Below are 15,363 nucleotides of genomic sequence, written 5' to 3' on the forward strand. Positions count from 1 at the left end.
ATACTTATGGCATCTTAAGAACTTCCATCCACGAGGAAAGTGAATGACATTATTTTCACATTTTTGTGCATATCATCCTGTAATTTTGGAACCGACCTTCCATTTGAATCTAAGTTTGTGAAAATCGGTTTAGCCATCACCGAGAAAAATGAGTGACATTATTTTCACATTTTTAATGCATTATTTTCACATTTTTTGTGTATATTACCCTATAATTCCGGAAGCGGAAGTCGGATGCAAATTATATTCAAGAACTTTGTATGGGACTATGAGACCTTTCATTTGAATCTAAGTTTGTGAAAATCGGTTTTGCCATCACCAAGAAAAGTGAGTGACTTGGTGCATATAACACTATAATTCCGGAACCGGAAAACGGATCCAAATGAAATTCAGGAACTTCGTATGGGACCGTAAGACCTTCCATTTGAATCTAAGTTTGTGAAAAACGGTTCAGCCATCTCCGAGAAAAGTGAGTGACAATATTTGTCACACACACACACACACACACACACACACACACACACACACATATATATATATATATATATATATATATATATATATATATATATATATATATATATATATATATATATATATATATATATATATATATATATATATATATATATATATATATACATACATACATACATTTGCTCAACTCGTCGAGCTGAGTCGAATGGTATATGACATTCGGACCTCCGGACCTCGGTTCAGAAGTTGGTTTTTGCAGCGATTGTATAGCCTTTACATATGAGAAAGACTAAAAAAAGAGACACTTCCGACTTCCGTCTGTCTCAATTGCATTCAATTCGATTAATATTCAATGGAACGTTTTCCAAATAATTTATTTAATAACTATACTCGCACAAAGTTTTTTGAAAAAAATTAAGTTTTAGAACTGTAATAGTTTTTGTCATTCTAATATTTATTCATTCAACTAGCTACCAAAACCCTAGGAATTCCGCATAATCCTCAGTCATCTGTGATCGTTTAATAACTCGTTACACCCACATTCCCACTAACCAAATCTGTGCTCGGTAAAGCTGACAATCATCAGACGCATTGGTTCGGCGTTAGCTCGTTCCGTCATTCCATCATCGCAGACGGATCGCCAGACAACTAACTCTGATAATTAGTGTGCGGATAGTCAGTCTCCGCTCGGTAATCTCAATCATCATCAGATTGCAGTTTGATTGAGATTGATTAAATTGCGACGAAATCGAATTAAAGTTCAGTTTTGATTTTTTATTTATGGCTGGGATACCGAAGAAGTGGTGGTAAACAAAAGAAACAAAAGCAACACACGGCCGGTGAGCGGTGAATAAAACTGCAATAGTTAGGAGCTAAATCCAATTGGATCAAGATGATAATGTGTGATGGTGGTAGCGAGCCGATTGGTGTATATTTACAATTAGCGGCTTTTTAAAACCGTCGATGCGTAAATACTGGCTGCCGGGTTCCAGATGAATAGGTTACATGAGCTTTTTTTCGGCATTTTTCTGCAATTTCCAATCCGTCCTCCATCATGGTAAATAATGACTTCATTACTGGTTGTTTTGATATTTTTTCGGATCGCAGGGGAATTTTCTTAGAATGAACGAATTTTATCAACGCATAAAGAGGAGTGCACTAGTCGAGTGTTGTGGGCTTCTTCAGATTTCTGGATATATTAATTTTACTCGCTTAGAGTGCACAGTGTTTTCAATGCTGTTAAATTGAACCGGTTACACTTAATAAAACAACTTACACCAGCACTTTGTATTTCTATGTTTGTTTACCTTGTGGAATGTTATTTAAAATTAAACTTTCTTCTCCTCTTACAGATCTTGAACTTCCTGTGTACCCAGAAAGTGAAATCTATACAAAAGAAGCCCGTGATATGGTCACAATTATACAACACATGATATCATTAGGTGAGTTATCCAGAGCGCGCTATTTTACAGAGAATTATTTCATTTCCTATTTAGCTCATTTTAATATATTCATTGCAATCAGTTCCAAATATTGACGACTTGTTGGAGCACAAAATTGAAATTTATGTAAAAATATGAGCATTAAACTTTGAAAATGGAAGAATTTTGACAAATTACTTCTCCAACGTTTAATCTATGCAGAATACTTTTTGAAGAATAACAGTTTTCAAGAGAAAAAAAAGAGCTAATTCATTTAAAAAAAAATATACAGATAATTGAAAACGTGGAAAAGATCCTTGTAAAACAAGTAGTGTATCCTATTTTTTCGTTCGTTATTTTAAAGATAATTAGAATAAGGAAATTTGATTTCAAAGGATACGTGTGTTTTTCCGTGTTCCGAACCCAATCACCACATGTGCTACTCTGCATCAATTGTCATGGGCACTGTTACACTGTCCATATTGAGAATCCGCAACTGATAGGTTGTTTTCTGCGATATATTTTTGAGTCATTGTTCAGTACACTTTGTCCTCAGGCAGCTTTCCTATCGTTCTATTGAGTAACGGGCTAATCGTAATCCAAATGACGTGTATTGGAACAATTGTATAAACATCAATTCACTGCTGGAATATCTGTAGATATCTGTTTTTTTTCTTGAACAACATTAGAAACTAGAGGACGAAAAACTTCTTGAATGCCATTTGTTAGGTGTTTCGTCTTCGACTCACCCATGCATTACCAGTTTATGTTACGACAATTTTTACCATTAACATATAGTAATCATTCAGGGATTTGACACCTCAAGTGTACCGGTTTGTGCTGAGCACACATTACTTCTTTCGTTTTTTTACGTTTTGTCTTCGACTCATCAGTGCATTAGCAGTTTATGTTAAGCTGCTAATGCAATTCGCGGTTGAATATGAACCGCTAAGAAAACGTAAAGCAAATGCTTTTCACTTATCACATAGATGCATCTAAGTACAATGTACTGACGTTACAGACGAAAACAAAGTTACGACAATCATGGTCGTGAACAAATAGCAGTCATTTAGGGATTTCAGTACCTCAAGGGTACCGGTTAGTGCTAAGCGCACATGGCTATATTTTTTTACCTTTTTCTTCGAATCATCAGTGCATTAGCAGTTTATGTTTATGTCGTCAATGAAACAGGAAAGAGATGCTGCACCGAGAACGGGAGAGAAATATCAAAATCACAAGCAGGACAAAGCACACGTAAAGCATTTCAATAAATTTCTAGTTGCTCTCAATTCGATAACCTATAATGAATTAAGTAAAATGTTATGGTAAATAAAATCACTTGTACGGTCACAAAAAAAAAAAAAACAAGTCTGTCTCGATACAAACAGGATTTTTTCCAAAATAACAACCGCAAATGATTTCTTTGGAGAGAGTGTTTTATTTGGAGTCATAATAGTCTTTTTCTACTTCAATGAACTGATTTGCACGACCTAACAGCTTTTCGACTGACGATGGTTGGCATGGACAATCTCAACATAGCGTTTTCCTTGCAAGTTTTCTGAAAAGATAAAAGTCGTAGAGAATCAGGCGAATACGTGAAATGATTGTCCGTTTAAATGAGATTCTGATCTATTTTTGGTCCATGTTCATTTCATAAAACACAATGATGAATTTGGCTGAATGTTGAGAAATTCACTTACTTTTTGATACTCTCTGAAGTGATCACAAATTTCACCTGGGCGGCATGAAGATCGTCATTGACGTCCTCATGAACGCCTATATCACTCGTGAACTCTACCACGGGATAGACAGTCATCACCTTAAAGTCAATGCATAAATTGAAGTGCTTCAGTAAACGTTTTACCAAGTTTATAACAAATCTTAATATTGGATCTATGTCCAATGCTCATCTCTGTACCGACAACGCGAGCATTCCGTCACTTTAGGCGCGATAACTTCACTTTCACTCTATCAAATGTCATGGAAATTAGAATGGATGTTTAGAAATGGTGCACCTTTCGAACGCCTACAACAACATCAAGATGGCGCCACGATAAATGTCGCTATAAAAATTCTGTTTACTTTGGGACGGGTCACTTGCTTTGAAGTTTACTAAGATAAATTATAGTGAGCCTCCACGACCAGGACAGATGAGCCGTAGTGTTAACCTTAGTTAGTTTGGAATCCCTGGTGACACGACATTATGTTACGATTTTGATTTTTTTTATGTAACTAATAAAATCAAGTATTTCTCTTTCAATTTTTATTTTGGGGATCATGAATCACTCTGGCATCATGATTGATGCCTTGCTTAATAGCAAGAGTGAACTTTTCGTACAACCTTTGCCCTAAATTTGAGCTAGATTTTGGATCAACAAAAGTGATTTGAAGGTATGTATTATTTACAATACGTAACTTGAAGTCAATTTCAATAAATCACCATAATTGATATGTGATTTCGCACAAAGATCATTCGACTGAATAAAATTTTCGTTCCTGTCAAGTCTTGGAATAGAGAAATTCTTGCATATTTTCTAGAAAATAAGAGCTAACTTCTACCATTTGAAAGTATACATTTGAGCTGGTGTGATTTTCATTATTATAATCAGTGCAATGTTGTGTTACATACTGTGTGTGTGTGTGTCTGTGTCTGTGTCTGTGTCTGTGCCTGTGCCTGTGCCTGTGTCTTTGTCTGTGTCTGTGTCTGTGTCTGTGTCTGTGTCTGTGTCTGTGTCTGCGTCTGTGTCTGTCTCTCTCTCTCTCTCTCTCTCTGTGCGTGTGTGTGCGGATGTGCGTATGTATGTATATGTGTATGTGTGTATGTAACGTTTTTTTTACACGAACTTTTTTCGGAGATGGCTGAACCGATTTTCCCAAACTTAGATTCAAATGAAAGGTCTTGTGCTCCCATACAAAATTCCTGAATATTATTTGGTTCCGACTTCTGGTTCCGGAATTATGGGGTAAAATGTGCAAAAAATTGTGAAAATAAGTGCACTTTTCTCAGAGAAGGCTGAAGCGGTTTTCACAAAATTAGATTCAAATGAAAGGTTTTGTAGCCCCATAAAAAAAATTGAATATTATTTGGATCTGACTTCCGGTTCCGAAGTTATGGGGTAAAAATGGACAAAACAATGAAAATATGTATTCTAACTTTTCTCATAGATGGCGCGACCGATTTTCATAAACTTAGGTTCAAATGAAAGATCCTGTGGTTCCATACGTAATTCCTGAATTTCATCCGGATCCGGCAATATAGGGTAAAGTGTGTTAAAAATATTATACCATCACTGAAAAGGGCGAAAAATCGTAAAAAGTTTTCTTAATCGATCTCGAATATTCTCCAATTGATAGTTTTTATCAGTAGACGATCAAACAAACCGATATCGGTTGTTCTTTTATGAATCGAAGAAAATTATTTTGAAGAATACTACAGTATTTTATATGATAGTATGATTGATATGAGAAAGCCATCATTACACCACTAGGTGGATAAGAACAGTTTTTTTCAAGAATACCACAGTAATATTGCTGAGAATACATGTCACATGAGAAAGGTAGCATCACACCACTAAGTTGAATAAAACACGTGTCGGTCACTTTCGTTTGACATCAGAAGCCAGGAATTGTGTTAGACTATAAAGTCTGACAAATTTTCAACGATATCTTCACTAAAACTCAGCCCTCTTTTCCATTGCAGGTCATAAATTCGAGGCAAACGAAGTCGTAAATTTAAGTTTAGAACCTGGAATATGGTAAGTACGCTCTCTGAAGTCATTTTGTTTACAAAAAAAACCACTTGCTTGTTTATTTTTCCGCGGATCACTGGAAACCACATCGTTTTCACGTTCCGTATGTTGGTGAAACTCTCGGAACGAACACACGACATAAGTGAAAACACATTTTCTTCCCTACACAGTATGCCCCTGATTGCCATGTGGGGTCAAGTTGCTGTCTCGCATTTTTCCTCTCACGAGCGATTCGTTCGTTCATCGGTTGTGTTTCTCATTACGACGGGATTAATGCGTCATAATAGTGCATAGTCATAGTAGTGCTAGTTGTGGCAGAGGATACGACAAAATTCCTCCATGCCGAATAATGGTAATCATTATCTAACATTTAACCAGCGCACTTGTAAGGCAGACGAAGCAAAGTGCCGACGACGGTTGCTACTGCGAGTTCGTCAATGATTCTGATGATGGGGAATTGTCATTAAGCCAAGTGCTTCGTGTGGCTCGCCGCGATGATTCGTACTGTCGGAGGTCACATCTCTAGGTTTTGAGATCCTCTGTACGGAGTGCACTATCATCATCATTAACTTGAGAGTATCTACAAGAGGGTAGAGAATCTAGTGGATTAGCTTCTTCGTTTGCATTTATTATTAGTATAGTGCACAGAATTGATATCGACATGTGAAACAATCATGAGTGACAAAATTTGTTTGAAATCAGCAACGCGAGCACCGGTTCGTTGAATTCTATAATAATCGGACTACATACAATTGTTGTTATTTATATCTTTTTTTTTAAACTACTGGTGCTAATTGTTATTAAATTTGAATAACAACGGGTCTTCTGCGAAAATGTTACTCTTATTTTTTTCTATTAATAAAGTGAGAGTTTCACATTACACAACGGATTCCGTGTTTTAAACGATTAAGATGTTTCATGTACAGACTTATCTATAATCATTATGTTTCATTTTCCGTACCTAATCTTTCAGCTAGAAAGTTTACTTTGTTACTGAGCTCTAGAATTGAGTTGTTTATAAGATATGTTCAACAAAAGTGTAAATTCAGTCCTAGAAAAACACCAATCTCGCGTGTGCCGGATCCATGATTTTAGCAATAAACGACTATTTCCAGTTTCTTTAATTTGAAATAATCTGCGTGTTGCCGCTTCTGCTATTATTTTGCATGTTTTAACAAGTAGCTGTAAATTTGTATGTTTATTTTTTCAAAGATTCTCCAGTACTGAAAAGTTCCGACGATCTCAGCAAGGATACAAATGATAATTTTCACCCTTTCTTTCATACTCTGCTGAGAAACTATGATATTACTATGATATTTTGTCCGGCTGCATCCGCCCACCAAATCGATCCTTACCGAGATGGAGTTCAACCTTCTTTTTTTGCTCACTGAACCAACGATGAAGGCGGTTATTCTTATTTTTGTTTTTACTGGTTAATACCGATAAGTACGCACTCGCTTCTCAGAAGCATCTACTTCAATTTTCGTTTGATTGTAATAGTTTTTGGAAGAACAACGTAATTTTCTCGCGTGTTGTATATATAGTAACATAGCAGTTATCTGAGATACTAAGCTGGAAGAATTTTCTGTGTCCGTCAAGAAGTTTAATTTCTCGGATCTAAACACTTTGTGGATACTAGAGATGGTCGAATTTCGGATATTTAAGGGCACGTTTCTCAAAAAAACGTGTTTTCCCTTTCTCATATAGAAAAGTTATGTATCACTTGAAAAATCGACTAGTAAAAATTTCCCCGAAGGGCCAAGTGTCATATAGCATTCGACTCAGTTCGTAGAGCTGAGCAATGTATATGTATGTATGGGTGTGTCAAATCATCTCACTAGGTTTGCTCGGAGATGGCTGAACCGATTTTGACAAACCCGATCGACAACGATTAGAATGAAAGGTCTTGTGATCCCGTACGGAATTCCTGAATTTCATTCCGGTTCCGGAGTTATAGGGTAAAGTGTGTTGAATATTTACACCGTACACTCAAAATAATAATCATGTTATAGTTACGTGAAAAGTTATGTGAATATTTTCCACCCTACTTTTCACGTAGGTTTTAATGGACTGGTATTTAAAAGCGGTTAATGCAGTTACGTGTTTCATAGGTAAAATGTAATATACTGTTCATATCACATTTACCTATCAGTTCATATCAAATTTGGATACCAGAGAATTAATATGTTTTATATTGCTTGAAGTCAAAAGGAAGATATTTCAGATTTTTATATAAATCTATGAAATGAAAAATACTATGAAAAATGAAACATTTATTTCAGAAAATTAGCATGGAATTACAATGGCTGAAAATAAAAAGCAACTGCTAACGTCGTGGGAGCTCAAATCGACAAGCCGCCAGAAATCGTTTTTGTTGTCACTGCCATCCAACCGAAGCCGAAGTCGAGATCCGAGAACTTCCTCAACACAACCGATGCAGGTTGAGGTCGCATTACATGGGTCCAGTGTCTCTAGCTTCATACCGATTTTGAACCCGTTTTTCGGTGGACCACTGGCCTGTTTGAAGCATTCGGCAGAAGCGGGCACACTTCCGGACTCACGCAGGCACTGGGTCCATTCGAAATGAAAATCGAATGAAAATTTTTTACAATTTTTTACTACATCGACCGGCCTGGTTGATGTAGTAAAAAATTGTAATTAAATAACACTTCTCGCAAATATTTACACTAGTTACACTTTGAAAGCCACTGTTCGCCAATTTCAAAAACGAGTTTTTCACACCGAAAATTCACGTAGATTGTTTGATGTTTGGTCAATTCACATGAACCTTATGTGATGACTCTATTCATTTTAGGGGATGTTCGTATAACATTCATTTTCGTCACGTAAAATATTTAATTTGACATTTGGAATCATTCTACGTGATTTTTCAAGTAAACCGAACGTGAATTTTTATTTGAGTGTAGTTTACTGTACGATGTCAAAATCGTTTAAAGTTTTCAAAATTTGAATAAAAACTGGTAAAGTTTGTACGTTATGCAAGTTGATGGCCATACGAACCACTATGGTAAGGTTATACTAGTAAATTTTTCAAAAAATCCCACGGTTACTTTCAAGAATCGAAGAGAAACATTTTGAATAGAATATCACAGTATCATATATGAGAATATGATTAATATGAGAAATGCATCATTACACCACTAGGTTGATTAAAACAGATTTTTTTATGTGAATTCTTCTTACTTTACTTTGGGCGCCTTTTCAAAATTAACTCTGTACAAGAATGGGCAGAACTTAATCGTAAATATCTCTTGCTGTATATGACGCTATATTTTTTTTCTCCGTACCATCGGAAATATGTTCAACAATTTATTATAAAATTTTCGGTAGTATGAGAGAACCCCGAATAACTCAAAATTGAAATTTTCTAAAATGTTTGGTATGAACGAGAAATAAGGTCAAATTGAGTGCTAAACTAAGCAGCGCAAATTTAACGAATCATCGCACAAAGCGTATCGTGCCAAACCGACACATAGAAATACGGAATATTTTCAGTGACTGAGTGCAATGGGCTTACGCGTTCTGTTCGCTAGTAACACAGGCACTAACATTGTATGGTCCTAAACCATGAGTATCTTTAATTGGCTAATATGAAGAAGACACATTCCTGCATGTTGTTGAGGACGAATTTTACCATCTGTTCATACATATTGCGAATCGTTCTGCATTCTTCCAGGAAAGCAGAATAGTGTCGCTTTTGTAAAATCTCGTAATCCTCTCAGGGGTTGAAGGTTTTATTAAATGTGTATTTTTGCACCTACAGATCGTTCAGATTTATTGTTTTCCACCTTACCCACTTCACATTTCCCTTCCATGTTCCTTCGATCCTTCCCTTCCCATTAGGAAAATGATGGGAAGCCTCGGCAAGGCACAATTCTCCAAATAACTAGGGGAACGTAAATATGATCAGTATTTAACGGAGAAAACAGATTGGAATATTGACATGTGAATGCGATTATGTAATGAAAATTTCGAAAATGTTACCGCAGCGACGGGACTCGAACCCGTAGCTAACTCCTAATCGGGGAAACTGTTTTACCAATAATACTACCCTGGATATGAAAATACATGAAAAGAAAGTCTAATTGGCTGGACGAAGCCAAGCATGCTTCACTGTACTTGGTCACTACGGCATTCACTTTACAATATCCATGGAAACAAATTCAATAGAAACATACACATTGATCACGAGTCTATTTTTAGGCGAGTGCTTATACACAATTTATTTATTTGTTAAGCGCGTGCTTATACTCAATTTATAGATCAACTTTCGAATAATAAACAAAAATCTCTGTGCTTTTCATGTATTGTGGCAAGTCGAATACAATTTACGTCGTTCATATGTGTAATTTTAATTAAAGGCTTCTGCAGCTTTTTATATATCATTTATTTTACCCCAGCTTTAACCATTTTGTTCGTTCACCGGGGGGCTCTGCAGCTTTTATTGCAGTATGCCAGGAGCAAACCATTCAAATATTCAATTTACTTTAGTTAAAACGATTACTGGCAATCTAGCGCAAAACTAATTTTACATGACGCGCCATCTAAGTTTCATTATTTGAACCTTTATTAGGACGACGATACAATTTTACACAGACTGATATGAGAAACTCTTATAATTTTAATTATTTTGTAGAACTTTTGGATCTGTCACATTGGGTCCTATGTCATTTAGGTCCGTGAATTGTTAATTTAAAATTTTTGGTAATTTATTTTCTTTTATATCATATTATCATTTTTGATTTTATTAGATGATATGTTGACCAATATCGAGATCCGGAATTTATTCCGGTACGGTTGAGATTATTTTGAATGGTAGAGGAATAAACCCAAAAAGCGGTAAAAAACTTTTTTCATCATAATATCGTATATTTGGTTAGGTTTGAGCATCTGTACGGTCCTTCAAGTAACATTTCATAATGTACGCGACGGATAAAATCATTTGAAAATGATCACCATAACATTTTCTTGCATGCTAAAATTGGCACTGAAAATTTTCATTGTTTGAAACATAATCTTGAGTGCTGAAAAACTTTACAAATATGAAAAAACAGTATATTTGAAAATTTCATATATCATTTGATATTGTTTGTACACATATAAATTTTATTTGGATGATACGATCTGTGCAAGCTGACAAATATGATCAATTTTGATCAAAATTGATCAATTAATCTCTAATGTGTAAATAACTTCTTATCTCAATTCTTCAAAATTCAGATTTCATTTCAAGATGATTGAATTAATATTAATCAAACATACCACGAAAAATCACAAAAACATCAAAGGTAAATCAGATTCAATAGAATTATGTCTACATTAAATTCTCAGTTTCTATCATACCAACATTAAATGGAACACAAATGACCCAAAATTGTTGAATCAATAATTTTTTTCACTATTTTCAATTTTCCACATTATGACTTTTTTTCAATATCGCCTTCGATAGCTACCTTTCAATAAAAAAGGAGCGTATTCAAGAATTTAAAGTCGATAGCAAAAAAGCTTTCGACAACGAGCTCCACAATACGAAATATTGTCGATTTGATCAAATTTTAGTTGAGTTTTTCTGTTTCGGGGATCAATCGGATACGGGTCGGGATCGATCTTGAGATTTTTTTTTGGGTTCGGGTCCAAATTTCTATTTTGTATCGGGTACGGATCAAGTCGAGTTTCAGAATATGCTAATCCTGTGGGTTGTTCCGAAGCTATACTGGAACATTTTTACCTTTCTCAATGTGTTTCCAAATGTGTGTATGAGTGTATGTGTATGTGTGCGTATAAAAGCAAAGTCTTGGCATTACATTACTTTTTGTGGGATTTGACCTTTCTGTTTCACAGACTTCGCAGCCAATTCATAGCGTACTGATGGCTATTCTACTGACACTAAGAATCCTTCCTAGTCGGTGTTCGAACATACGACAACTGGCTTGTAAAACCAGCGCCCTATGCATTGAATCGCCAACCCGGCGTGTGTGTATGTATATAACATTCTTTTGCACTCACTTTTCTCTGAGATCCAGATCCAACTTCCAGTTTCGGAATTATAGGGTAGAAAGTGTTAAAAATTTGATACCGTCCATAAAAGCGGCGAAACAAAAAACTTAAAATAAATCTAAACTGACCTCGAAACTACTCCAATCATTTGCCATCGTCAATAGATAACCAAACACGGAACGACCGAAATTAGCTCTGCGCCTAATTCGTATTACTGTTTTTGAATTAGTTGATTTTAACAACAAAATTTCCAAAATAACTATAAAATTAGTTAAAATTTAGAATTTACTGTGCTGAAAAAACTCTTATTATTAGAGAATGTGTTTAGTTGGCGAATATTCTGGACACAAACCAGCAATATTTCAATCCAACACGAAATTCTCATTGACAACTAATTTCGTTATTAAAATCAGAAACTTTGATTCTATTTATCTATCACCGTCATTACTGAAGGACAGGACAAAGAAAACAAAAATGAAATTGGTTTTATTAACAAGTTTATTAGCTAAAAACTCATGAGAAGTGTCAAAGCAAAACAATCAATTAAAAAGCTAAAAGGGACAGTCTTGTTGAAACTGCTCGCAAATTGTTTAGATGTTTTTCGCATGTGTTACGATATATCCCTATATAAATTTCTAAACCGATATGTAAAAATGACGTAAACTGTTAGTGGAAAGTGTATTTATTCAGAATTTGTGCGCAGTTGAAGCGATTGTGGGTAATAATGTTTTTACGCGAAACAGTGAAGTGAGTTTCGAATGTTGCACTCTAATTGTACACGTCAAATGATGTTTTTTGTATCTTCTCATTCCGGGCTACGCCGTCCGGTGTGCTACTTGTAATCGGTTTTTGTTTTCCGAGTGCTCAAAGTTTTCAGTGAGAGAGTCGATTTCGCGAAGTCGAATGAAGAAAACAGCGATTTAGAAGAAAAATTTCAAAAAGAAGTTTATGTTTCGCTTATGTCTTTTCTCCAATACAACATCGTATTTATACCTGCAAATATAGAAAAGATAACCGCGACTGAAATTTTTGTCGGTAGTAGTGTGCCATCTAGTGGCTAGTAGTCATTACGGTGTTAACGAGCGCCATATAGCTGCAGATTGCAGAAACCAATTCAACCATTTATGTTGGTTGAAAACAACGTTTTATTTCTCTAATTCAACTAAAAAATTAGTTGAATTGATATGAAGCGTGCCTTAGCTAAGAAATGACAGCACGTTTGATTGGTGAATTCACCAAAAAATAGCCATTTCAACAAATATTTTATTATTATTAAGAGAATTAGAATCAAAAAATCTAAATTAGCAAAAGTAAGATTTTTTTAGTTGTCTCAAAAAATAACTAACTAAAATCAGAAAATCAACTAATTTTTTCGCCAAAATGCTAATTTCGGTCTTTCCGTGAACAAACCGATTCCGGCTTTCCTGGTTCCTGGTTTCCGATATCGAAAATAGTGGTCATACCTACATTCCAATAACAACATAATGCTCGGGCCCACGTATAGAAGGTTTAGCCGATGGAATGTTACATTTAGTGTTCGAATTATTAAGTGACTATTTTCGCCCTGTGGTCATATGCACCCCGGTCTCCCCTACTAAAAATATTTTCTTTTTGAATTCAGTCAACTTAAGCCTAAGCAAATAAGCCAAAATGAATAATTTATATAAAAAAATAAGATCTGACGAATAGAATTTCGATGAGCGCTTCAATTAAGTTCAGGCCTAATACACCTTAGGAATTTTTGAGAATTCGAAGTAAATCTCTCTATTTTATCTTTATTATTTTCAGAAAACTTCGGTTGATGACTTTATTTTTGTATTTATCCGATATCCTCGATTTTTCAAGTGACCTCAATACCACTTGATATAACCGACGAATCAATCGTACTATTTCTCTATTTTCAACCGTCGTTAAGTATTATTGCTGCAAAACTTAAAAAAATCCAAAAACACCAGAACCTTCAAGGAACTTTCTAAACATCAACTGGAAATAAGCATTGACCATTGAATCATTTTTATGAGGTGCTGAATTATTTGAAATTATTTATTTTAGTAATTATTTGAACACTGCCGTTTTAGATAGTTTGAGATGACACCCTAATGTTTCGACTGTACACGACCTGTGTGATAATATTTTTAGTCTCGCCTTTTTGATTTGTACATCTAAGGAAAACCCTCCAATCTACAATTTCGCTTCTCTGATTTTTCCCGCTTTGTATTGTTATGTGAGGTATATATGTATATTTTTAAAAATTTTAATTTTTTTTTCAATACGGATTGATGTGCTTCTCAAGTTAACGAAATTCGACAGTAGATTGTGGTTGGATGGATCATCCATGAATGCCATCATGCCGCGTGGTTGGCTTAGCAAACCAAGCGCCGTGTCCGTCTCTCCTGCGTCGGTGATAGAGACTTTGATGAGAAGTTGCTGCTGCAGTTGGCTAGCGTCGTCGTTGTCGTAGTAGTCGTCGTCGTCGTCGGCATCCGCTTCATACGTTCACCGTGCGGTTATCAGTTATAAACATTTACTTCGGTGGCTGTTCAATTATAAGTACGGAATATGAAAGAGATAAGCGCCTTCTCGGATAGTGCCATTCGGACATTAGTTTTTGTTTTTCAATTTCGGTCGATATGGATTCAGCTTGCAAAGCAAAGGATGGACAAAATCAAAAGGCTTTTAAGATTGACATCAGTAGCGTCTTCTCACGATTCTTTACTTTTTACGATTCAAACGCAAGTTAAGATAAGACTCTCGTTGGTTTTCAAATTAGGGTTTATTACAATCCGATATGCATCTGTAATTAAACAAGATGCCATTCTTCATTCCCGAAGACAAATATCAAACAATTCTTTGTTCAGGTGCAACGTTACTTCGGTAGAGTGGGTTTTGTTCGGAAACAAACAGCACTTCGAGATTTTTGCTGTCACTGCACAAGCTCAGCATTGAATCAGTCCCATCACATGAAGTGCCAAATATTGACTATGACCATTTGCACAGTGCTACGCGGCATCCATCGATAGGCTGAATGCATTTCGTCGAGATTCACAGTGCATAGACCTGTGTGCGGTTTTATTGCACTGTCTCGAATGCATGTTTTAAACAGTATTTTATGACTTGACGCTCAAGATGACTAAGGAATCTTCCTTTCCTTCTCCAATTATCTGACTGATCTCAGGATTCCCAATCTGGCAGCTGAAGTATTGTCCATGGTCCATGATTGATCGACCACCGCGTTCATTTGTTAATTACTATGGTAACGGAGGTGTTTTGGCAACTCTAATTAATTCTGGCCCGGCGCTCAAATTTTTGGTTCTAATCAAAACGTATTACATATTCATATCTGTTTTGGTAACGAATAGAATAATCATTACAATTCAGAGACACGAAGTACTTCATTTTGATTACATCCAGAAATATGTACACCGGAGCAAAGCATATAGCCAAAATACCTTTCATTGCTCTAGGCCTAAAATCAACGGTTTTTAATGAATTCGGATCCAAACCCCATATCTTGGTCCTAATAAATTAAACCACAGGAAAAAATATGAAATACGTTAGATGTTTATGTTAAAATTAGTCAAAAAATACAAACAGAGATATCGATTGTCTCTCTAACTACTGTGTTTTATTTGAGCAGAATGTAAATGATTACGAATACGACGTATCATCTAGTAGTTGCATTTTAATAAAATTAGTCG

At 35.5% G+C, this 15,363-nt stretch overlaps 1 protein-coding gene across 10 annotated transcripts in view; it reads left to right on the forward strand.

Annotated features, from left to right (window-relative positions):
* Positions 1-15,363, forward strand: part of LOC131439027 (RNA-binding protein fusilli) — a 157,190-nt gene that overhangs the window by 104,673 nt on the left and 37,154 nt on the right. For 9 of the 10 annotated variants that reach the window (XM_058609513.1, XM_058609511.1, XM_058609512.1 and 6 more), the window contains exons 5-6: positions 1,830-1,919; positions 5,599-5,653. In XM_058609513.1, the coding sequence (XP_058465496.1) occupies positions 1,830-1,919; positions 5,599-5,653 (145 nt within the window). Of the gene's footprint in view, positions 1-1,114; positions 1,535-1,829; positions 1,920-5,598; positions 5,654-15,363 lie in introns of those variants that run through there. The other variant, XM_058609521.1, reaches the window with a different exon arrangement.

Source organism: Malaya genurostris, chromosome 3 (genome assembly GCF_030247185.1).
Source record: "Malaya genurostris strain Urasoe2022 chromosome 3, Malgen_1.1, whole genome shotgun sequence".
In the NCBI taxonomy this organism is placed as follows: Eukaryota; Metazoa; Arthropoda; class Insecta; order Diptera; family Culicidae; genus Malaya; species Malaya genurostris.